Below are 23,891 nucleotides of genomic sequence, written 5' to 3' on the forward strand. Positions count from 1 at the left end.
AGAATCAGCTCCTTGAATTGCTTGTTATGTATTTTCGTTTCCGTGATTACACCAGGTTTCAAGCTATTTCATAATTTGTGACACTGATTTGTTCAATAAAATGACTATGGGATTGGTAAAGTATTAGACTCAAAAGATCACAAGTGGGAGCCAAGTGGTTAGTTTGAGGCCCGTTGTCCCCACAAAGCAACCTCGTCAATCTCGACGTCCTCCTCTACCGAATATCGCCGACTCTGGTAGCGACTGCGCACATAGCACTCTTCAGCAGACCCCTTTTGCGAGACCAACCTTTTGACGAGCGCGTTTGCTTCATAAAGGCTGACCAAGATTCTTTTCCCCGGGTAGTTCTGGGCATACTCCTGACAGATTTGGTACATCTTCGCCTCTCTTTTCTTAGATTTCTTACCCTGAATGAAGAGTTTGGGGTCGCGATGCACTAGAGCTATGGTTGCGGGGTCCCAATTTGTGCTCCAGGTGTTGCTGTTGCTGTTGTTGTTGTTGTTGTTGTTGTTGTCCTGAGAGGCTCTTTGGGAGGATTGCGAGTCGTGTTATTGATCCATGCATCTATGGCCATCTCAAGTGGGGTGCTGCCTGTAGCATTCTCATGGTAGAGAAGATCTGGCCGACGATCAATCATGAGCTTGAGAATATGCGTGAAGCCCTTTTTGACTGCTACATGCACCGGTGTGTTTCCAGATCCGTCCAGAAGCTCGAGATGCTTTTGGTCGGTAGACTTGGCCAGGTCCAGCAGAAGAGTGACAGTGGAAGCCATCACAGTTTTTGTCGATTTTGACTCATTGTAGTGTTCATTGAATGGTTGACATGACTCAAGCTGGCGGGCGAGAGGTGTCCATGATCCATTGCCAGCACGTTGAGTCAACATTGAGGAGACAAGCTCTTGATCTAGAAGGTTGATCCGAGGAGAAAGGTCATTTATATTGTCTAAAAGCTGATTCTCAGGAGAATCCTGTGGAGAAGATTGTTTCCCTCGGGATCCCGAGCTGCCTGGTTGGCTCCGGCAGCAATCAAGATCCGAGCAAAGCTTGTTCGACGAAGGGAGAAAGCAATAGCGAGAGGCGTGTGCCCACCCTCGGAGCAGGCTTCTAAACATTTGGGATGGTGATCAACCAAATGCTGGACCAATTGTTCAGATCTCGCACATGGATTAGACATCACTGCACAATTGAAGAACGAGGTTGTCTATACACAGGGTAAGTAAGGATAAAACCAGGAGAGAGATAAATGGTGAAAGTGCGACTCACTTCTTTTTCGTAGCCAGTTCAAAAGAGATCCTTCAAGTCCAAGCTTGGATTGTTGCGAGTATTTTGACGTTCTCATCCTCTGAATGGGACTTAAAATACTCCAAGTAGTGACGACCCGGTGCTGTGCCAAGGAACCACTCAGTGGTGGTCAGGTTCCCATGCATAGCAGAGATCAAAAGGGGCGGTCGTCCTTCAGGAGATCCTTTCCGCTCAGGACGTCCAGCACTAGCCCAGTCAGTGCGCTTTTTCCCCGGATGGATAGGCCTTGGTAGTATCCAGGCTCCTTATGTACCCGAACGCCCGAGTTTTCGCTCAGCTTCGCAAGGGGGAGACCAACAGCTTTAAATCGAATGAGTTTGGCAAGACAATCATTGTGGCCTAAGACCATTGCCAACTGGAACTCTTGGCATGATGTCTCCCGGGAATATTCAGATTCATCTTCGTCTGGGCACATATTGCTACATTCCCGAGAAGCAACGAGAAGGAAGTCCAACAAAGCCAGATCGTTTTTGATAATCGCGTATTTCATAAGAGTATTGACCTTCATCGAGGCAGAGTTATACTTTTGTGACGGATAAGATGAGAAGAACTTCCATTCGTGAACAGTCGAGCTGTGATTGTCCAAGAAGAGGAAGGCATCGCAAGACCTCTGTAATGCTCCGATTGGCAACACGTTACTTTTTACTTGAGTAGTCACTTCTCCGATGTTTTCGAAGGTGAACTGATCGTCCACCTCATGGCTCACGAGATTCAGGTTTTCATCGTCCGAAGAATCTGCATCGCTGTCGATCTCAAGGCGTACTGGTGCCTCGGGCTTTTTCCCCTCGTATTGAACTCGGAGGATGTGTATGACCACCTTCGCGACAGTGAGATGGCTACGCAAGATCAGAAGTGATAGGCATGAAGACCCTAGCTCATCGCATATTGCGATCTCCAGTGGTGGCTGGTCTTGAGTATGACCCCACAGGCCGAGAGTCAAAGCTTTGATTGATGTGATGTCGCCATTCCATGCCGCCTCGAATCTGCATTGATAGGGTCAGTATTTGAAACTTATTATGTTGGGGCAAAATGAAAACATACAATTGCAAATAGCCATCGTGAGTGACATCAGTGATATCTTTCCTGCTGAAATTGAAATTGAACATAAAAGGCTTCTTGGTCCCCGACTTTTCGTTAATCTGGTTTCTTGGGTTCGGCTTAGTTTGAGATGGCTTAGATGTATCGGCATTGTCGGTACCGAGTTCTTCGATAGTTTTCGCTTCCTTCACCAGTAATCTTTTCTCCAGTATCTCATAGTTATGAATCAGGGCGGAAATAGCATCGTTCTTCTCGCTCATTCCAGCAGGCTTCTCTGGGTTCTTCTCAGACTTGTCTTGCTCCGTTGAATTCCTGTGGGACTCCCGGGCAATCTTCAGCTGGTTTTCAGCAAAGAACATCTTGTAAGTACCCTCTTGAAACACCTTAAGATATAATTTATCGTCAAGTTCAAAATTAATAGGTGTAGGCCTACGATTTCCCCATCCGAATGGCTTGATGGAAGGCTCCTGGCTCAAGGGGTTTCGCAGCTTTGTGAGCTGAGTTCGCACGCCATCCAAGGCTGTCCATCCAGATTCATAATGGTCCAAAGTCAGGATCTTTGCATTCGGGTCAACCCCATGATTGAGCAAATCGAGTGCGATTAAGGGCATGTCACATTCTATGGCACAGAGGATTGGTTGCTTTGCTCTCGAGTATGAAGTCTCACAGTCATCGCCATAGAAGGAATAGTTAGGCAATTGATCTTTAGTGACTTTCATAATGTCTTCACACGAGAAATTGGGCTTTGTGCCCATCTCTAGAAGCTTCTTTGCCGATGCATGCTTCCTGGCTTGTATGGAGCTAACCAAGGCGGAACAAAATGTGGGGCTCGACCTATACCAACCCCTATCGACAGCTGCTAGGTTGTTGATTGCTCGTTGTACAGCCGGTCCATCGTGCTCCATATAAAGGTCCAGGAGCTCACTGTAGTCAGACTGGGCGATGTAATGGAGTGACGTCCACTGAGCCAGATCAGCCTGAGCAGGAGAACCGCCAAGTTCCAGAAGCGTCTGTGACATCTCTCTGGCCTTATCAAAGGGCAGTGCAGGCACGAGGACTAAAGTGAGAATGGCTGCATGAGGTTTTTTGATCTGCTCATTCACGATCTTGACTGGCATCAAAACGTCAGCTCCGAATGACGAAACAAGTTCTTTGACAACCTCGACATGGCCGTGAAGAATCGCGAGATGCAAAGGTGTAGTGAGACTGTCCCATGCGACTACATTGATGTCGTAAACGTCCGGCGTATCATCGTTGTCCTCGATGCTGCCGTTGGCTTCGACACTTTCATTATTGTCATTATCGTTGACTTCAACTTTGACGCAAGAGGCGGATGTGCGAGTGACACTTTCGACTTCATTGCTGCCTTCGGGGTCGTCTTCGGAGATTTTGTCAGAATCAGGTTCTAACTTGCTGTCTGGAACTTCGGCTTCTTCATTCTTGTCACTCTTAATAAGCAGGCAAGGTAAAAGTCATTGTCTGATAGGTTCGGGAAGATTTGAAAAACACTTGCTGAATCTGCCGAGGAATACTGTAGAATCATGGCAAGGTGAAGTTCAAATAGACCGAAGTCAGATGGATGTGATGAACATTTTGACTTTCTTTGGGTTTAGATCGCACCGGGTTTCAGGCAGACCTAGGCAGCAGATCCACTTTATCACCGTCAACCAATTAAAATTGATTCCCCAAGTCTGCCAAGCTCAAGTGAATCTTCTGTGAGTCCGCCTAAATGAATCTATAAAGAGGCCCTAGGCAGGAATTTCATTTCTGGAAATATGATTCAATTCACTCGCGTTTGGAAATGTCAATTGAGATTGCAGTATGAGATCTTCGGGGAGGCAGCCGATAACATAACCCTGTAGCATAACCCTGGACAGTAGTGAATTGATATACATACTTACATTCTAGTGAATCGTTTAGCATCGACTCCCTTCACCATCTGAACTCATGATTCTCTCTAATATTCGAGTATATAGAATAGATTGGCCGCTAGAGGCTCAATTCAACACAGGGCCAACTATCAATCACTTTCTCTCCGTGTCTCCGAGAGATACGCCTATGAATCCAAGGCGGGTTAGAGGAAGCTGTTCTCCAATTTTGCTTCTGCAAGAAACCGAAACTCCCAAATGTAGCGCCTGGCTCACAAACTAAAAAATAAAAACATCCTAGCCTAATTAAGTTGCAAGGCAAGGGCAGAGAAAGCAACAAACAACATGACAATAGGAATTGCGGTGAGCCCGGAGCTAGCAGCATTCCCTGTCTGTTGGGCAGAAGATGACTCGGTAGCAGTCGAAGTGGCAATTGAATTCAAGGATGCAGTGACTGTTGAGTTGGTGCTGGAGCTGGAGCTGGAGCTGGAAGTTGCAGTCGTTGTCGTTGCGGACGAGGACGAGGACGAGTCGGTGTAGTTAGGATTCTTGAGAGTCGGCGCTTCGGTACCGACAAGCTTGGCGAGACTGTTTGTCTTGTCTGGGCTAGCGACACAGTAACTCCATCCCTCAATGGGATTACAAGGGTCCACAACCAAGGAAGGGTTCTATAGATGAGTCCGGTTAGCAACTTTTCAAGAAAGCCAACGTGGATTGGTAACTTGCCCATTCATGCAGTTGCAGGTAATCAATATTGAAATCTGCTTCGAGCTTCTTGCAAGTATCACCAGAAGCAATACTGTTCGCCCATTGACTGCAGTTCTCAGTCACATCGGGATCGGTCGTTCCGGTGGCTTTATCGCCGAGATTGTAGGCACGGGCTGTCTCCCCGAGGAGAGCAGCAAAGAAAAGGGTGGAAAGCTTCATATTGCTACCAAGGTTTCGACTATGAATTCTCAGGGAAATAGGCAAAAGAAAAACCCCCTTAGGAAGTGGAGCCAGTAGTAAGGGTCTAATGCTTAGCTTTTCGAGGAAAATAAGACTAATCCCAAAAAAGGCCACCAAGCAGCTCGGTTGGAATTACCCGGATCTATCCACCTCAAAGTGGGCACGAATCCGATATTAGCCAGTGAGGTCTCGGAGAGTGGGTTGGGGTCTCAGCTTTTTGTGCACGGGGCATGAAATAGGGGCTTGGAATAGGGAAAATCATTGGGTCATGACCAACTAAATATCTACAGTAGTTATCTATCTGTCGAACTGAAAATGCAATTTGGGCACGTTGTAACTACTGTGTTCTAGTCGATCTAACCATGCGAATTCAAGTTACAACAACGTTGATTGCAATGACATTATGAAATGGAAAAAGCCATAGGATCTCTTGGCGCGAGCCGCGCATAATAGCGTCTTCGTCCCGGGGCCGATTCCCGGTTTAGCACCGAGGTTCGTAAGGACCGTTTTGTATCCAGAACCCCTAGTACTATTGAAGCCTCTACAAAAGAAAAGGGGTTTTATTACATGCGGGGTGCATCATCTCGACAAAAGATCGGGAGCAACAGACAATGTCAAACATTCGGCCACTGCCAAATTAACTTCTTTGCATGGTAGTCGGGGGCTTTGACTGCGACTAAGATTTCAACAACCTCACGCACACATAATGGCGATTCAACACTGCCGCCAATCCACACCTCTACACTGTTATGCCAGCAACCCTTCTACGGCTGGAGTCGATCATGTTAGCGAAAGCAATAACCTAGGCGCTTTCCGGGAGCTTCCCCAACATGGCACGAACGAATATCCTGGAACTCACAACGGTTACTCTTTGGAGTGTGTCTTAGCACATCAGGTGAAGCGGTAACAGGCAAATGATACAGGCTTATTGGGACAGATTCAGCCCTCTCGTTTAAAACTGATCGTGCATATTGCAAGAGAACAGTCCTACTGAGTACACATTTGATCAGTTGCGCGGAACAGCTCATCGCACCACGAAGTTGGCCTTGGCTGCTATCAAAAACCGAGGAAGGGGGGTGGATGTCAATGCGCGAACCATACAGGGTGAAAGAGTACATGCTGGAAGCGTCGCCCTTTTTTTGACCGCCAGTGGTAGCCCCTTGGATATGGTCAACTGGCCAACGTCTCCTCGCCTAAGGTAGCTAGCTGACCTTGGTGCCAATCCCGTGCATGGTGAAACTGAGGCTTGTCCTCTTGACATTACCCTCGAACAGAGCCAGATCAAGATAGTCAAGCGCTACCTGGGAAGACATGTCGGCCCGTGGATGTCTGCGCGACAACCTCTTGGATATGATTTGTCGCGAGATTAACGTAGTAATAGTCAATGTAAAAGTACCCAGTAGTAACGCAATGTGCATTGATCGGCCCTAGATAGAAAGAAAAACGACAAGAAAAGGCTTGCTGCAACGGCCGACGAGGAAGTACTACTGACAGTTGCAGTATCACGTTCTTGGTGTATGGTTGAACTGTTCTACGAATGAGAGATCTTGCGCAATCACGCAGCTTTCCGTCTCTCCATGGGTTAGAACCAAGCGGGGTCCGATGACATTGCGTTTCAACAAGAAGAGACTAATGGAGTGGAATTGGTGATTGGTGATTGGTGATTGGTGATTTTCTGACTGTACTGTATGTAGGAACCTCCCGAGCGGAGCAAATCCTAGAGAATCTCTCCATTCTCGACGTCACAGATTGTGTAAGCTCGATGCGCTAATCCTGCAGGCGTGGGGCGTGCCCATCTGCATGAGGGTCCGATTGCGAACACCCCCACATGGCTTTTCGCCTCTTCTCTCGATGTCCTGTCAGATTTCATTGCGTGGTACAGTAGACATCCATTGCCACAGATCGTTACCCCCCACGATCCATTTAAGAGTCGCTGTTGCTTCTCGAAGATCCACCCCACGATAATCCCTTCCCTAGGCAGGATGACGTCTGATAGCCTTAAGGGACCGCATACGTGTCCAACGAGAATCGATAGGTCATAAAATGGGCAGGAAGAGCGAACCAAAATAGCGGTCTACGACAGCAGTCTCGGGTCAGTTTTTTGCCCCTTGACATGTTGTCGATCGCAAAATTGGAGTCCCAACCCCTTCGTGTCGTTCATTTCACACTAAAGATAGCCCAATGGGCACTTGCGTGGAGTCAAATCTCGCAATCGATGCAGCAGGGTTCCCGAAGAGGCGATATGTTGAGTAGACTAGCTAAATATCATTACCGATCGCGCTGATCACTGACGATGTTTGCGATATCCTGCAGGACTCGGTGAGACGTAAGAGTAGCCGGTCTGTGTGTTAGATGGGGAAGAAAAGTCATAGTCATTCTAGTGAATGTACTGTACTGCCCCGGATTGCTTAACTTCTGCGGCATAGTCATCACTGTTACCCGTGCAATCTGGTTCCTTGGTGCTGGAAATACATTAATGCAGCATCACACACTTCAGGGTGTAAATCCATACGAGGGAATAGCGAGATTGCGCATGACACTGACATGGAAGTGAATGGTGCTGAATGGAAGCCTACTTATTTGCTTCTCATCCATCGATTCGTTCTGACAGTTTGGCCTGGCCTAACTGCGCTGAGCATATCCCACCCTAGCGGCTGAATAGCCTTGGATCTTACCCTTCTCTCCGCATTCACATTACATTCGCATTCGCATTCACATTCACATTCAAATTCAAATTCAAATTCACAATGACACTGGTCGCTTATTTCCTACTTGGTAGCATATTGGCCTACTGCCTGGTTACCCTCATCTATCGCCTCCGTATCCATCCACTCAGCAGATTCCCAGGGCCCCGCCTGGCTGCTGTGACAGGCCTCTATGAAATATACTTTTCAGCCTGGGGTACCAGTTCTTTCGATGACGAGATTGCGAAAATGCACCAGAACTACGGTAGCTTTCCACATACTCCCCCGCATCGGAAAGACTCGTTACTGACAGTGGCAGGTCCCGTCGTGCGCATTACCCCGGACGAGGTCCACGTCCAGGAGCAGCTGTACAACACCAACTACGCTGATTGCTGGATCAAAGGTATCAAAGTCTTGGACTCCGGATCTCGCAAATTGGGTGGAGGCTCTGGGCCCTTCCAGTTTCGGAAGCGATCGATTTCTAGAGTTCGATCAATCCTCCAGGTGTTTAGCTCAAGGATGCGACCCTTCTTCCCTGCTTCAAGCCTACCTGTGATCCGTGTTGATCCCTCGGAAGAGAGCGCCCTGGAAGACGGACACCAGAGTGCCTTCTCCTCCCCCAACCCTCGGTCCAAGGAAATCTCCGGTGGGGGAGAGGCGGGGTATCCAGACCAGCGGAAGCCGAAAGTCAATGGAACAGGTATATAGACGAAGGAACGTGCGAGATTGCCGGTTTGAGAAAACAACCGACATCACAGAGTTTGGGGGCGAGAAAGAGTCGGAACGAAACCGAATGTTTTGATGGTCATGGTTGGTTCACTCCACGCGGGAGCCGCCAACTCTGGTAATAAAAACGCAAATGCCGACGTTAGAGTTACCGAGTGGGGTTTCGAAGTGATCGAGATGACATCTCAACCTCCAGTTTCTTGAATGGAAGCCCGCGATACCCGATAGAATCAAGATCCGCGGAATCGGTATCTGCGGCCGATCAACCGATCAAAGAAGCGCGAACAAAGCAGAAAAGAGGGCACTGAGTGGACACGGAAGGGCTTCTTTGTTGCGGAGATCTCCACCCAACTCCGAATTCTGCACCCGCCCTCATGCCTTCCTAGCGACTCGAGCCTCACCGTTCCATCTTTCCCTTTCTTCCTTTCGTCTCCTGAATACCCTCTCAACATGGTATGTATGCCCCCTGTTCTCAGCCCTGGCCACCTTGAACACCTTGCGGCCCCGGTGGCCCCTGCTCGCCCGATTCAGGGCACGAATCATCGCAGATCCTTGATCTGAACAAAACTGATGCGATTGTCTCTTTCAGCCTCACGCCGACTCCTCATACTTCTTTGGCTCGACGAAGGCCGAGGTCTACCCCCAACTCTTGGATCAAACGAGGGGCCTCGTCTCCGGACAGCGCAATTGGGTAAGTCCCGTCCCCAGTGGTCGCATGCAGGCGACGAACTGTGATTGCGTGTCCAAGTTTATAGGCCATTTAGCTGACTGAAATCGCAACAATAGGTTAGGTGAGACGCTACTCCCATGCAATTACGGTGTGACACTGGTCACAGCGCAATCCACTCTACTTGAGCCTCGCGAAATTAACACCCTCTTAGCAATCTCTCCAATGTGTCCTCCCTCCTCTGGCACGCTTTCGCTACCCTCCCCTCGCCATCCTCCTCTGTGAACTGGGCCGGCTTCTATATCCGCGATGACAAATTTCCCACCCTCGCCTCTCCCGTACAATCACCCCCTCTCCTCGGAGGTCAAGTGATCATCTCCACGACGTATGCGTCTATGGACGAGGAGCAGACCTTGCTGTTGGGTCCGTTCCACGGCAAGCCCGCTTGCCAGATGATCAAGTTCGGAAAGGGTGTGTGCGGCACAGCAGCTGCGAAGCAGGAGACCCTTGTTGTCGCCGACGTGCAGAAGTTTCCGGGACACATTGCCTGCGACGCGGAAAGCAGGAGCGAGATTGTGGTTCCGATCATCATGAATGGACAGGTATGTGCTTATGCGAAATGCCGGATGCCAAGAAACCTGCTGACGCCATTGCCTATAGACCGTCGCCATTATCGACATCGACTGCACCGAGCCCTCCGGCTTCGACGATGAAGATAAGAAGTACCTCGAGGAATTGGCCGAGATCTTGGCCGAAAGCTGCGACTGGTAAAAAGCTAGACGATACAAGATACGAAGCACTGTGTTATGTGATACGATTGAGATTTATAATGGGGGCTTCTTGGATCTTGGACCGGCTGTCCAGCCTTAAAAGTTCGAAGATTTCGCATTCTGCTTCATGCATTTTTGAGCAATTCGCTGGTTGAAGTGCTTGCCATGTAAATCTTTTCTTCCATTTAATTCTCCGGCCTTTTGGTTTCCGCCATTTTGAATATTTTATGTGAATATCTTTACCCCCCGGGTTCAATTAGCAGTTCATGCATGCCAAGAGTCAAAACGCCGCGATAACCCCTGGCCAAGATGGAGCTTTAATCTAGATGCTACCTGGGTCGGCTACAGCTCCCATTAAACGCAAGATCGACAGGGCGGGGTTCACGCTTGGATCGCTTGTCCCTGGCAAATGGCACCCATAGATTGCGCCTGTGCGTCAAAGAGTTCGCAGTGTCAGTCTGCACTGAGACACGAGGCTGTCACCGTCCATGTGGGGTGTCATTGTGGATGCAACTAGCTGATGACAAGGCCGTCGTGTTGCAAGCTCTGACAGCCATTGGCCCACACGGCAGCCGCTAGACGAGATTCACAGTGGAGAAGGCGTATACTGTATAGTTCAGTGCAGATACTGGACAATGCAATTTCATTTGAAACGATGAATATGATTCAATAAACGATATCACCTCTGGGGCAGTGACCGAGGTCAATCTAAAGAAAGAGAGCCTACTCCGATTCTCAGAATCCAACGGTGACATCAACACCACTGCTGCTCTGCACGCTCTTGAAACCAGCCTTTCCAATACAATCACCATACTCGTAAGCATTCTCCAGACTGCCAGTGTTGCCACTAGAAGTAGTCGGAACACCAAACTCGACCTCCGTCTTCGGGAGCGAGTCACAAGTATGCGAAGCCGCCGAGTTCCAAGGATAGTACTCAACAAAGCCTACCTGGGACCCCTCGATACCCTGTGATCCCGACGGCAGGGTATAGGAGCCAATGTGAGTCTGCTTCCCAGTAACAGAATCAACCAGAGTTCCAGTCCAGGAGGTCCCTCCGGTATTCTTGATTTGCAGCAGGTATCCGTCGGCGTAGGTGCTATCGACGTCCACGGCGCAGCTCACACCCGCGCCGCCGTCGGCACCATCACTGCAGTTGCTATCGCTGGAGGTAGTTCCGTTGATGAAGCTAGAGAAAACGGCGTGGACCACGGACGAAGAGCCCGAGTCTTCGCGGGGCTGGAGACCGGTGTATCCCACGTCGTCTTGGCCAACGAAGTTGAATTGTTGGGCGAAGTAGTACCCGGAGACATGGGGTGCGTTGGGCATGGAAATGGGGAAGGTAATATCTTCTAGACCGGCTGAAGGCACGTTGGAGACGCTCCAGGAAATGCCGACCAGAGCCTCGGTGGCTTGGAAGATGGAGGAGAGGAGGGCGGCGCGAAGAACGGACGTTGTGGACTTCATTGTGGTAGCTTGAACTTGGAGCTTGAGAACAAATAGATATGGTTGATCCGTTTCCTTCAGGAAACCCTTGTCATTTATAGTTCTTCGGGGCGTTGGTCGCTCAATCAAGCCAAAACGCCGCGGCGTTTCAGTGCATATAGAGATCTGCAAATCTGATCGAGCTTTTCCAGGGTTACATTGTGAACCACTACATGTTAGAACGAGGGTTGTAATTCCTGAAAGTTCCAGACTTTGATTGGACCCCGACGACTATTGTCTTGCTGAAATACTAGCTATCAAGTCTTTATCAAGTTTTTCCCACCAACAGACAACAGATCTTATCCCGTCAAGTTAAGATGCCAACGCTCTACCAACTTTATGGTTTCAAAATGGACCCACACAATTGGAGCCCAAAGCCCCATGACCTTAATTCGAAATTCTAGCAAAAAAAAATTAATATGCAGAGGACGTGCGGGTAGTGAGTCAAAGCCCAAGCTCACGCATCGAAGGGGCAATCCGAGAACGGGGCATGAAGATAGCCTGTGGTAGATGCTTCATGAATAGCTTCTTGGTGCCACGGCTTCCAGAAACTTCTGCCTCGACACGAGCTGTCGAGCTAGGATGGGTTGCAAGACACAGCAGGTAGGCTTTGACCCAGCTCTGCCATCAAGGGACACAGCATTGGTAGATCTGCCGGCGAAGACATGGGCCGAGATAGTCCAGTATACCAAGATTAGACTGTCCAGCCATACTTTTTCTGCTCTGTCGGGTTGACTGGGATGTTATTGGTTACTTTAAATCCCATGCACTTTCTGATTGAAATTTCACTTCCAGGGATTCAACGTAGTCGTCGGTGATTAAGTGATCAATCCGCAGAGTAGATCAGGATGCAGTGGTTATGTGATGTGTAGGTTCCCGCGGTTCTAGACTGCTTGGCAAAAAGAGAACGGGTTGCAAATTGAATGAAGCGCGAAGATGAAGGCAATTTAGGACTAAAAGGAAAGAGATCTAACAGACCAATAGACAAGTGAGAGTTTCTTCGAATACTGGCGGCATCACGTGCAGGATATTCGAGGCTATTTACATCCCCTCTCGATACAAGTCTTTTTTAACCTCTATTTATTCTTTTTCCGGGGTATTGTTTGGATGATTTTAGATATGTGTAGGAACATAAGTCAAGGCGGTCCGAAGTTGTTGTATTATCTTCCTGGTCCGGCTGCACTGCATTGCTCTTGAGCGCCACCATTTGATCCAGAAGTTGATACCAATAAACATTCAGAGCGGCTCGTCACCAGCAAAAAATCATTTCACCTTGGCAAGTAAGTGCTAAACAAAGACAAGTGCTATCAATGAATATGAACGCACCCATATTTGAACTTATTTAGACAGCCTGCTTCCTGTGGCCTTGAAAGTCTTAAAAAGGCCGGTTTCCCAATAAGGTAACAAGGTTCGCGTATTAATGCTTACTATTGCACTCCAATCCACTAACCATGTCCGCCAAAGGATGAGTCCCGAGCACTCGCAGCTTACGTATTTTCGTGAAGTACATTGCTTCAACGCCTGAGTTCCATCTCATCCATATCTAGGGCGCCAGAGGAAAGATAAGGATAGATACAGGCTGTAACATCAAATGTACAATATGAACTTTGGAAGCACTAGAAACCAAGATCGCCGAGAAAAAGTCAGCCCACTCTTAAGTTGGGCAGTATGTATAATGTAGTGACCGCTAAACTGTCTCTAAACACGCCGGACCCAAAGAAAACAACATTCCGAAAAGCCGTGAATCTATGCATGAAATGACAGTGCCCAAATGCATCTCCGGGGTCAAGATATCCATGAATGATACAAAACGCCGAAAGCTCCAACCGAGAGACTTGATAAAGGAAAGTAGATAACAAAAGCACGCGCCGTAGATGGTGGATCACATTTTGAGCAGACTCATTTGACGCCGCATTGGGTTGGGCGATAGCGAGTCACCATCCTCACTGGGACCAAGGCCACTGTCTGTGCCGTTCACTCCTGTATCGGTGTCGATATCCCACTGCTCGTCTTCGAGCTCGGGATCACCGTCCGCACCGGCATCCCAGCTTTTCTGAACTGCGCCGCGGGTATTCCAGCGCAGAGCACGTTGAACACTGGTAAACCATTCGCCGCTATCAGCGACTACAGTTGGGAATGGGTATTGGCTGGCTTCGACGGTGACGTAGTCGCCTTGGCGGAGTTCGACACGCCCCTTGCCGTCAAATGAGCAATAGGCAGTTGACCGTGAGGCATTAGGCACGGCAATTCGGAGAAGGTGAGAGTCTGAGAGGACCATTGGGCGGAAGGATAGGGTATGAGGACAGATCGGAGTCAGGAGAATGCCTGGAATTGAAGGGTGCATAAGAGAGCCGCCAGCGGACAAGGAGTAGGCAGTGGAGCCGGTAGGGGTCGAGAAGATGCATCCGTCGGCTTGAACGACGGTCAGTAACTCGTCATCTGCATACAGTTCCAAGTTGGACACGTAGGGAGAAGGGCCTCGGTCGATGACGACTTCGTTCAAGACCTCGAACTGCTCTCCTTCTTCAACTGCACCGGCCTCCGCGCCCTTGCTTCGATCTTTTCGGAAGACTGTGCAGGTGAAACGCATCCGCAAGTTGACTCGCATTCCAACCTCTCCCATGACGGCATTGAGATGTGATTTGTGTTTTGAGAAATCAAAATTCGTTAAAAAGCCAAGGCTTCCCAGCGAGAAACAGAGTACTGGCGGAACTACCCGCTGGAAAAGCCATGATGTGAAAAGAACAGTTCCATCGCCGCCAAGTGTGAGAACCAGATCGAACTTGTCCGGAGATGTCCAGCAGAGATCAGGTGTCCAGAAGTGGAGCATCTGCGAGAATTTAGGGTCCTTTTGCAAGAGACCTTCCGTGTCGAATCGTTTAGAATTCTTCAGTTTTGCGTCAACGTAGACATTGACACCCAAGTCGCTTCCGTACCGCGGTGTCGATAGCAACCACTCGGCCACTTCGCGGGTCAAATGTACCAGACTGTTGTCGCGTGCCTTTGTGACTATCATGACGTTGCGCACTGCGCGTTTGATCGGTCGTCGTTGCAGCTGCTTTGATACTTCCCTGACCCCTGTTGCGGTCTGGACCAGCCGGGAATGTGATAACCACTCATCGTCTGCAATTTCCTCCAAGACTTTGGTTATATTGACTGCGTCATCGAATCGCTGATGGAAGTAGCATGGCGACTGTAACATCAGTCGCGCGGTTGCCGGGGATCGTTCGAGATATGAGCCGAGTTGTAGATTTGAAAGTGCCGCGGACAACTTTTGAGAGGAAGTAGTGCTAGCGCGGCGTTCCTTATCCTTTTCCTTATCCTTCTCCTCTGGCGGCACCGTGTTATCGTTGTTATTGGCCATCAAGCCGGACCAGGGGTTCCCAAACGTGGTATTGCTGTTTTGAGGGGGAAAGCTTGGTCGCGACGCCAGCGCTTTCAGAATAGTCTGGCGCGGAATGCAGTCGGTCGACAGGGCTTTCTGGGGACGTCCGGAAATCGACTTTTGGCGGAACCGGCGCAAGGCCGAGGAGTGCAGTGACCGGCCGCCAGTCTGCTCTTGGGTCGGCTCGTTGTTTTGTGGAAGTACGGCGCTGCTGGTGGCTCGCGGGGCTGGCTCTAAGTGAGTCTCCGAGTGTGTCTGCGAGGGCTCTATATGAGAAGCATAGTCACGGAGCAGTGCTGCGCCGACAGATGGGGGAGGTGGGGCAGTGGCAGTGGCAGTGGTTGCCGAAGGGTGAGACGAGCGCACCGACGCGGCAGGCAGCGTCGAGGGTATGTCAGATCGGAGAGAATCTCTGCCGGACGACGCCATAGGACCTGTAGATTGGCGGGATTTGAGGACAGGAGTCTGAAAGATACGCGAAATTCGGATGTAACGGGGATTACGGTCCAGCAGTCAAGCCTAATTGGGACACCCACTGCCCGTGGGTCGCACCCCTTGGGCGCTTTTTGCTTAGACGGTGGTTTCCACGCTCTTCCACCGTGGCTCTTAGTCCCGGATAAAACTGGGAAACTGGGGATGCCCCCAACACCAAGTGGGGGGCACCACCGCAACGGGGCTGCAAATCTCGAAAGAGATTTGAAGCAGCAGGAAGAACCATATCAGGGTCCGACAACGGAAGCGAAACCGCAAGACGGTGACTCCACCAAAGCTTAGACAATATTGCGAGCTTTGGGGTTCGCCGAGTCGTTCTAACGTAGTCACCGTCAAATCTAGGCTTGCCTTTGTGGAGATGACGTTTACACCGACATTGCCGAACAGTTGCTACAGTCCTATTGGGTACCATTTGAAAGGGTCTTGGTAATCTTAGTTCTAGATTGGATTTCTTTTTCTTTTTCTATCGATATTCTGTGTTCCACTCTCGCGCCACATAGCCGGGACTTGAGTGGCTCTTATTCGGATTGATCGGCCTGCTCGGCTCGATCGGCCTGATCCTTGTTGCCTGCAGAACGGTGCAATAAAGCTGATCTGTGGGCAGTGCTGTCCAAGTCGATCCATCAACTTTTCAATAGACGCAAGGCTGTGCAACCACACCATCGACCCAGAGATGTCTGGGTTTCGGATTAGGTTCAAAAGCGAGAGTAGTCAGGCACGGTAGACTTCTGCGCGGCGCTTTGTGCTCCCTGAATCCAATAATGTACCTGAGCTCACACATGTGGTGATGATTAGGTGATAGGGCCTCGACCAGAGGTGCAACGCAGCCTCTGTGGCTGTCACACTCTCAAATCCCCCGTATTCCGAGAGGGTGAAAAGGCCGTTGCGGACATAAGGTTATGGGCAGGAGATCACAAAGATGGCTGACCGTCGTTGGCCCCGGACTTATCTTCGTATCTCCAGTCATCAAACCCGTGCCCTTCGTACAGTGTCAGAATTTCCGGCTCAGTTGGACTCGATTTTCCAGGCGTAGTCAACGTGGAGGCGGTCTTCCACAGTTTCACGAACGAATCCATCCAGGCGGGCATCGTTTGAGCGCTCACCCATTGCAACATCCTCGCCGGTCCCAGAGACTGCTGCTCCGCGGCAAATGGAGACTGCACGCTCTCGAATCAATTCCCAGGTATCAAAGTCGAAGCATCCTTCGCTTTCATTTAGCAAAAGGTGGCCCTTGGAGGAGAAGGCCAAAACGTGGAGAGAGGAGGCGGCCTTTGCGTCGGCTGCCGAGGGGTCGCGAACGATGTCACCAGACTTGGTCACCCCCAGCAGAGCCGAGGAGAATGTCATGGCGAGGGGCACAGAGGCGGAAAGAAGGGCGAGCAGAGAGGTGTGCAAGAGAGCGGGGAGGACCGTGAGATACTGTTTCTGTTAGTTGAAACTGCTTATTGGGGTAAGATAAAACCATTGGAAACTTACAGAGTCACCTCGCTCCACACTGCCACCTCCAACGATAGCGAGCGTGATGACCACGCCTCGACGAGGATATCCTCTTTCGCGGCCCAGGACAACCTCCGTCAACACACTGCGCAAAATTCCCTCCACATATCGCTCGCCGACACCGGCGGTGGTATTTCCAGGCTTGACGAAAACTTCGATGGTCGCATCCTCGGGCTTGAGGGCGTCGCGGCGGGCTGGGAGCTCAATGGGCGCATTGACGGAGCCCAGAACATCGTAGCCGGTAGCTGGGCATTTGTAAGATGCCGAGCCATCGGCGCGGTTCAAAGTAGAGAGAGAAGCTGTGGGTTCAACCATTTTGCGAAGAGAGTAGGAAGAAAGAAGGTGATCGGGAGGGTAATGGGCGTGTGGTTGAGCTTTGACTGTTGAACGTGGACAACATCGAAGTCGCGATTTTTTATGCGGCATGCGGGCCGCCCCCTGATTGGTTGCTACCCATGCCCATATTTAGTGAACTAATCGAGCCTGCAAAACCATCCATTTGCCTTCGATTACTCGTGACTATACTGCCGAGAAACTATAACGCAGCTACATGTGTCAGACTGAGTAATCAAGTAGATAAATCATTCCAGTTCTGGTGGGCCTCTTCCAATCCGGCCATGGCATCCCCCATGGATTATCATCCAGACTTGACAGAAAAGTTATTAGTGTAAACTGGCTCTGAAGTGATCGCAAATGTATTGGTATGGCTGGCTTGGATATTCAAAAATAAGTTTTGTTTAGTATGCCTATACGTCGGCGTTTCACTCACGACCTCTGGAGGGTTTGAGCTTCTATTTTCAGAACTACCCAGTTCTACACCAGCGCGAAGTCCGTAAACAACATCCCCTTTGTCGGAGCTATGCCCAGAGGCTAAAAGTCCTGGCATCGGACCTAGAGCCATTTCCGACGCGCCGAGATCTTGGAATGTGGCACTGCAAGTGGTTGGCAAATGATAGACGCGATGCAGTCATGGACTTAGCGGAACCCATGGTTCCCCGCAGGGAAATGAACAACTAATCGCGTAAACTTGATTCATTGCTACTGTATACTTTAGATGCTGCATCATGATCAGGGATTACATCCATAGTGATTGATTAGTGATTAGCACTGCGAACCTCTGTTGATAAGCCCATTAGATCGAGCAGGCCACGGATGAGCGCCGCTTGGTGGCTTGCTTCCGAATGAGGGCGCCCAATCAGACCCTGGCGAGAGTCGCTCCCAAGACACTTAGCGGCACTGCCAACTAACATCGTCGCAAGCTATCTACCGGATTAGACCAGCCAAGTATCTGTTCTCTGGGAATGCTCCAATGAGAGTGTGGTGTCAAAGTGGTGACAACAATCCCCCGCTCTGTGCCTGGTGGCCCGTCAAGAGGAAGGCTACTTCCTGGATCCCCTACAAATACAAAGTATCCCCCGGTTCTATCTCAGGTCTATCTCAAAACTTCGACTTTGCGCTCTAGAGACGATCATTTCATTGCGATAAAAGAGATTTGGCTGTTTAGGCTGTTTATTGCGCAGAATCTACTTCACTCTCCTTTCCCCACATTCACTCCACCTACTTGAATGGGCATAGAGACGCTTCCCGATGTCGAGGAATCGACGGAGCCTCCTATATGTGGCTTTACAAAGTCCATTTCCAATCCACATGCAGCTACAACTGCAACTGCCAGCTTAAACTCTCAGCCGTGCGCCCCCATCGAGAAGTCCACACCTGCACCTGACCATAGTCTGCCTCCCACAAATGCCCAGGGTACCTGGCCCGATCCTCTCGAAACACCTAGTGACCAAGCCAAAAATGCCCATCTCGTGGAGCCTCCCGACTTTGCCGCTCTTCTCCAGACGGACTTACAGTACGCAGAGATCTAATACCCTCGGATAGAATATATACAAGAATCTCCCTCTCACCAAGCCTCCCCTCTAGCAATGGAATTTCCGATAGCCAAGCGGGACTTCGTCTCAAGAGGGATGGACCAAACGCGGTTCGCGAAATCAAGGGCGTCTCCGTCTGGGGGATACTGCTAAGACAGGTTTCGAACAGCCTGACCATAGTGAGTAGTCTCTCCGTTACACTCTGAGAGGTGTGGTGCGAAAATGTACTCATGATGCTCAAAGGTTCTACTTATCACCATGGCTCTGTCCTTTGGAATCAATGATTACATTGAAGGAGGTGTCATCACAGCTGTCATTCTCTTGAACATAATCGTCGGGTAGGCCATTTGATATAGCCTGCGTGGGGGGGGGGGGGGGGGCGAACTTGACTGACAATATCCTAGGTTTTTCCAAGATTACCGCGCCGAGATGACCATTCTATCCCTGAACCGCCTCTCTGCCCCTATATGCAAAGTGATCCGCGATGGCCGAGTGACTTCTGTCAAGGCTGAATCGTTGGTGGTCGGAGATATAGTTCGATTGGCAGTAGGTGATATCGTGCCTGCAGATCTCCGGTTGTTCGACGGCATGAATGCATCCATGGACGAAGCCCTTTTGACGGGCGAGTCTCTCCCAGTTCTCAAAACGCCGCATACGACGTTCACATCCCCAGACATTCCTATCGGCGACCGTACCAATATGGCATATTCAGGCTGTAGTACGACGCAAGGCCGAGCCACTGGAATTGTCGTTGCAATAGGCATGGGAACGGAGGTGGGCAAAATTGCAGAACTGCTCCGAGACCAAGACACAAGTGTCAATCGGAGTTCTCTTGCACGTTTTATTCAGCGCTTCAAGTCATCAATGGCGAACATCTTGGGCTTGGTTGGCACTCCGCTGCAAATCAAGCTGAGCAAGTTTGCACTTCTCCTTTTTGCTCTAGCCATTCTGTTAGCCATCATCGTATTTTCGGTTAATCTTTGGGATGTTCAGGGCGAAGTTCTCATTTACGGAATTTGTGTCGCAGTTGCTGTCATTCCCGAGTCTTTGATCGCAGTACTCACCATTACCATTGCGGTCGGTACCAAGGCGATGGCTAGTGGCAATGTCATTGTCCGGAAACTCCAATGCCTCGAGGCTGTGGGTGGTGTCACAAATATTTGCTCTGACAAAACCGGTACCTTGACACAAGGGAAAATGATCGCTCGTTCAGCATGGATCCCAGGCGCCGGGACTTTGGCCGTTCACCAGACAACTGACCCATATGACCCTACCAGCGGTCTTACTCAAATGGATGAGATCGACTGGGATTCAAATAACCCGATCGAACAAAACCCCGCATTGCACATCTTTCTTTCCGCCCTGGCCCTTTGTAATCTCTCAGTTGTGCACCATGAGAACGATATCTGGACTGCAATTGGCGAGCCAACTGAAATTGCCCTTCACGTCTTAGCTATGCGATTTGAATTTGGCAGAAAGCAAGTGACTGAAAGACAAAAGATCGAATTATACACAGAATATCCCTTTGATTCAACTATCAAGAAGATGTCTGTCGTTTACCGAAATCCTGCCGAGGGAGTGTATGAGATATACACCAAAGGAGCACCCGAGACTATCATACCAGCACTTTCAATAAGTGCAGGGGAAGCACAGACCATACAAGAAGCAGCAGATAGAATGGCCGGGGAAGGTCTCCGTGTCCTGTGCATTGCCTACAAAAAGACCTCGATTGAACGGGAGGACCAAGTGTCCACACGCAGCACTGCTGAATCAAACCTTCAATTCGGAGGTCTCGTAGGGCTCTATGATCCCCCGCGCGTCGAAACAGCAGGTGCTGTGCGCAAGTGCCAGATGGCAGGGATCACAGTACACATGCTCACTGGTGATCACATCAAGACAGCCACGGCTATTGCATCCGAGGTCGGCATTCTCGATCGTGTCACCGCGATGGTGAAACCAGGAAACTTGGTCATGGCTGCAGATGAATTCGACAAATTGTCTGATAGTGAAATTGATGAAATTGAGGAACTACCTCTTGTTATCGCTCGCTGTAGCCCTGCAACCAAGGTTCGCATGGTGGAGGCAATGCATCGTCGTCAAGCCTTTTGTGTCATGACTGGCGATGGTGTCAATGACTCCCCGGCTCTCAAAAGAGCCGATGTCGGTATAGCAATGGGGAAAAATGGGAGCGATGTTGCCAAAGAAGCCGCCGATATGGTTCTTACAGATGATAATTTCTCATCCATTGTCAAGGCCGTTGAGGAGGGTAGAAGGCTTTTCGATAATATCCAAAAGGTATATTCACCCATGCCAGTCAACTATGGCGAGGTTGTTTCTAACATTGAAAAGTTTCTCATGCATCTTCTCGTCTCCAACATCGCCCAAGTAATTCTTCTTCTGGTTGCCCTTGCCTTCAAAGACGCTGGAGGAGACTCCGTCTTTCCACTGTCTCCACTCGAAATTCTCTGGGCCAACCTAGTCACATCTTCATTCCTAGCCGTTGGTCTTGGTCTCGAAGAGGCCCAGCCTGATATCATGTATCGCCCGCCTCACGATTTACGCGTCGGAGTCTTCACGCGCGAGTTAATCGTGGACAAAATGATTTACGGCACATTCATGGGCTCGCTCTGCCTAGTAGCATTCGTATGTGTCATATATGCTGCCGGCACCGGGACATCAGATCTAGGCGATGGGTGCAATCAGGGATACAACTCATCTTGCGACGCCGTTTTCCGAGCGCGCGCTACGACATACGCGACATTGACCTTCTTGCTGCTTGTGACAGCTTGGGAGGTCAAGCATTTCTCACGCTCTTTATTCAACATGGACCCTATTCGATTTCCGCAGAAGTTTTCCATTATCCCTACGGTCTGGCAGAACCGGTTCCTTTTCTGGGCGGTTATGGCTGGGTTCATCATTGCCTTTCCCGTTATCTATCTTCCAGTGATAAACCAACTTGTGTTCAAGCATCATGCCATTACCTGGGAATGGGGTGTTGTGATTGGTTGCACGGTTGTGTATCTTGGCTGCGTAGAGAGTTGGAAGGCGGTTAAACGAGCTTTTGGCATTGGGAGTGGGAAGAATAACATCCTCACTTTAGATAATGCGGAGATGGGGGCGGGCTTGGGTTCCACGCCAATGTCAATGAGTGCCAATGCGAGCATTGAAATGAAGTGACCTAGACAGATGGGTTCACTTAAATGATTCAACATCGATCAGATCATTGGTTTTCATCATAGCTCATGTCCAACACAGAGCTTGAGGAAGTCGTCATTTCTTTTTTTGATTGCCCACAGATTGAAAATAGTTACAGGGGCTGAATGAATAATTTATTGAGAACTATTATGCATTTCATAGGTCTAGGAGCAAGTCCTGTAATCGATGATTATGAGGCCTCGTAGTAATAGGCGATACCAGTGTTGTCACACTACGACATACTACGCGTCTAAGTGCTATTCGCCGCGACCATTAAATGTGTGCCAACGCATACATACTACCGTCGCGTGCAATGTACGCCCAAACCGTATCCGGTAATGTCTGCCCAAGTCTCAGCAGAATCTGTGAGACCGAAATGTATGCCAATAATCACCTTTCTTGGAAGGCGCTGGAAATATCACCTCGCCTTACCAGCTCTGGCTAGCGCATTACCATCTCGTTACAAATAGAAGACCTTACGGGGGCACCAACGGGAGCTTGCTGGCCTATAGCCAGGGGCTCCCCCCCCGACTGGTGGCCATCTTGTAGCCAAAAACGCCCGTGATGGTCGTGTACTTGAATCTCAAGTCTAAAGAAGTTGCGGCAATAGGAAGCATGAACGGCCCGCGACCGATTGCAAGGGCTGCGAGGCGGATATAAAATGGCTCCCAGCCCTCAATGATCTGTTGCGTTCCTCATTATTCCCTACTTCTCAAACAAATCACCGAGGCCGCACAGGGTACTTTCCCGCATCTAAATAGGGCTTTTGTTCGGATACCTCAAGGGGTATCAAAGACCGCTTACTAGACTGGTAGGTATATCTTACATTACAGTAGCAAGACACCAGGAGATGTATTTTACACGTAAGTGCTAAACACATGCTACCTGGTGTGTCACTGGCCGTAGCCAAAAGCCTTCCTTGGCTAGTATTTCATCGCCTCAGCGCAGCTCTCACTTGGCTGTATAGTGAGGCCTATTGCAAGGTTTTAGTTAGCGTGCAGTCCAAGGGTTCTATTTTAGTCGGAATGAGTCACAAATACGAAAATCTAGCCCACGAGTAGCATGGTCTGCTCTCGGGTGTGGCCCTGGGGGCCAAAACTAATACCACTTAAATGCACCCCATTAGGACCCTTTCTTTGCAAGAATGAAACGGACAAAGTATTGATCGTCCCCAGAATCTCGATGCCTCGCAAGGAGCCCACGAGCATCTATCTTCCGCCGGAAGTTGTACATATAATCACAGCTTATCTTGCGGCTGAAGACCCTGCAGCGGTGTTCAGTCTCGCAAAGACCAGCAAAACCTACTACGCCTACTGTCAGCCAGTTATCCAGCCAGCTGTCAAGTCCATAAAATTCCACGACATCAAAATAGCGGTTCCTAGGCCCAGGCGAGAGGCAGAGCTCAAAGGAATTGTGAATCGCCTTGTTAAACGACTCAAAACTGCTGACGGTTTTCTCTGTGTCCGTCGGGTTTTCGTCGCACACCCCAAGCTCCTTAAGTCGCAATTTAGAACCTATGACGAAGAAGATGAATGGAGACCGCCCTGCCTGTCCACCCTGTTATCTTCTAGTCAGGCAGCCAGCCATACAACACAATATGGACAATGGCAGGAAACCCATTTAAGTCGGCATCCACGCCGCTATAGGGAACCTGACCGGGATTTCTCGGACGATCTTTACAAACCCGTTGTGAGGTTAATCAAAATCCTTCCCAACTTAACAGATCTCATTTGGACCTGGTCTAATGACATACCATCATGCATCCTTAAAACTTTACGCCGAGATCAACCGGAATGCCGTCTCCATTTGGATTCCTTTTTCAACAGCCCTGTTATACGTAGAGAATATCACAGAGTCCCATGGTATAGCAGAGTCTGGAGAGAAAATTTGGATGCCATGTGGCATGGGGCGCCTTCGCTTCACTCAATCAGCATTGGTATTGACTGCGAACCTCTCTGCCAAGGTCT

General features: G+C 49.7%; 9 protein-coding genes across 9 annotated transcripts; 3 read left to right on the forward strand and 6 right to left on the reverse strand.

The window, feature by feature from the left end:
* Nucleotides 1–442: 442 nt before the first annotated feature.
* On the reverse strand, nt 443–883 carry N7443_010312 (uncharacterized protein; the record flags this gene model as incomplete). Its single annotated transcript, XM_056890368.1, has 1 exon — nt 443–883. One exon carries the CDS (start codon nt 881–883, stop codon nt 443–445), a length of 441 nt encoding a protein of 146 aa, XP_056736859.1.
* A 551-nt stretch (nt 884–1,434) lies between these two features.
* N7443_010313 (uncharacterized protein) lies at nt 1,435–3,882 on the reverse strand (the record flags this gene model as incomplete). Its single annotated transcript, XM_056890369.1, has 3 exons — nt 1,435–2,284; nt 2,343–3,787; nt 3,847–3,882. 3 exons carry the CDS (start codon nt 3,880–3,882, stop codon nt 1,435–1,437), a joined length of 2,331 nt encoding a protein of 776 aa, XP_056736860.1.
* Nucleotides 3,883–4,509: 627 nt separating this feature from the next.
* N7443_010314 (uncharacterized protein) lies at nt 4,510–5,134 on the reverse strand (the record flags this gene model as incomplete). The annotated part of the gene is made up of 2 exons (XM_056890370.1): nt 4,510–4,813; nt 4,917–5,134. 2 exons carry the CDS (start codon nt 5,132–5,134, stop codon nt 4,510–4,512), a joined length of 522 nt encoding a protein of 173 aa, XP_056736861.1.
* Nucleotides 5,135–7,902: 2,768 nt separating this feature from the next.
* N7443_010315 (magnesium ion transporter) lies at nt 7,903–8,547 on the forward strand (the record flags this gene model as incomplete). The annotated part of the gene is made up of 1 exon (XM_056890371.1): nt 7,903–8,547. One exon carries the CDS (start codon nt 7,903–7,905, stop codon nt 8,545–8,547), a length of 645 nt encoding a protein of 214 aa, XP_056736862.1.
* A 468-nt stretch (nt 8,548–9,015) lies between these two features.
* Nucleotides 9,016–10,003, forward strand: N7443_010316 (GAF domain-containing protein; the record flags this gene model as incomplete). Its single annotated transcript, XM_056890372.1, has 4 exons — nt 9,016–9,018; nt 9,114–9,256; nt 9,447–9,834; nt 9,893–10,003. The coding sequence occupies 4 exons, from the start codon at nt 9,016–9,018 to the stop codon at nt 10,001–10,003; spliced, it is 645 nt and encodes a 214-aa protein (XP_056736863.1).
* Nucleotides 10,004–10,737: 734 nt separating this feature from the next.
* On the reverse strand, nt 10,738–11,466 carry N7443_010317 (uncharacterized protein; the record flags this gene model as incomplete). The annotated part of the gene is made up of 1 exon (XM_056890373.1): nt 10,738–11,466. The coding sequence occupies one exon, from the start codon at nt 11,464–11,466 to the stop codon at nt 10,738–10,740; it is 729 nt and encodes a 242-aa protein (XP_056736864.1).
* A 1,900-nt stretch (nt 11,467–13,366) lies between these two features.
* On the reverse strand, nt 13,367–15,298 carry N7443_010318 (putative NAD+ kinase Utr1; the record flags this gene model as incomplete). Its single annotated transcript, XM_056890374.1, has 1 exon — nt 13,367–15,298. The coding sequence occupies one exon, from the start codon at nt 15,296–15,298 to the stop codon at nt 13,367–13,369; it is 1,932 nt and encodes a 643-aa protein (XP_056736865.1).
* A 1,068-nt stretch (nt 15,299–16,366) lies between these two features.
* On the reverse strand, nt 16,367–17,173 carry N7443_010319 (putative exosome complex subunit Rrp46; the record flags this gene model as incomplete). The annotated part of the gene is made up of 2 exons (XM_056890375.1): nt 16,367–16,780; nt 16,838–17,173. 2 exons carry the CDS (start codon nt 17,171–17,173, stop codon nt 16,367–16,369), a joined length of 750 nt encoding a protein of 249 aa, XP_056736866.1.
* A 1,250-nt stretch (nt 17,174–18,423) lies between these two features.
* Nucleotides 18,424–21,906, forward strand: N7443_010320 (putative potassium/sodium P-type ATPase; the record flags this gene model as incomplete). The annotated part of the gene is made up of 4 exons (XM_056890376.1): nt 18,424–18,710; nt 18,770–18,908; nt 18,973–19,067; nt 19,134–21,906. 4 exons carry the CDS (start codon nt 18,424–18,426, stop codon nt 21,904–21,906), a joined length of 3,294 nt encoding a protein of 1,097 aa, XP_056736867.1.
* Nucleotides 21,907–23,891: the final 1,985 nt, after the last annotated feature.

This window comes from Penicillium atrosanguineum (assembly GCF_028827265.1).
Source record: "Penicillium atrosanguineum strain IBT 20685 chromosome Unknown utg000008l_segment0_segment0, whole genome shotgun sequence".
In the NCBI taxonomy this organism is placed as follows: Eukaryota; Fungi; Ascomycota; class Eurotiomycetes; order Eurotiales; family Aspergillaceae; genus Penicillium; species Penicillium atrosanguineum.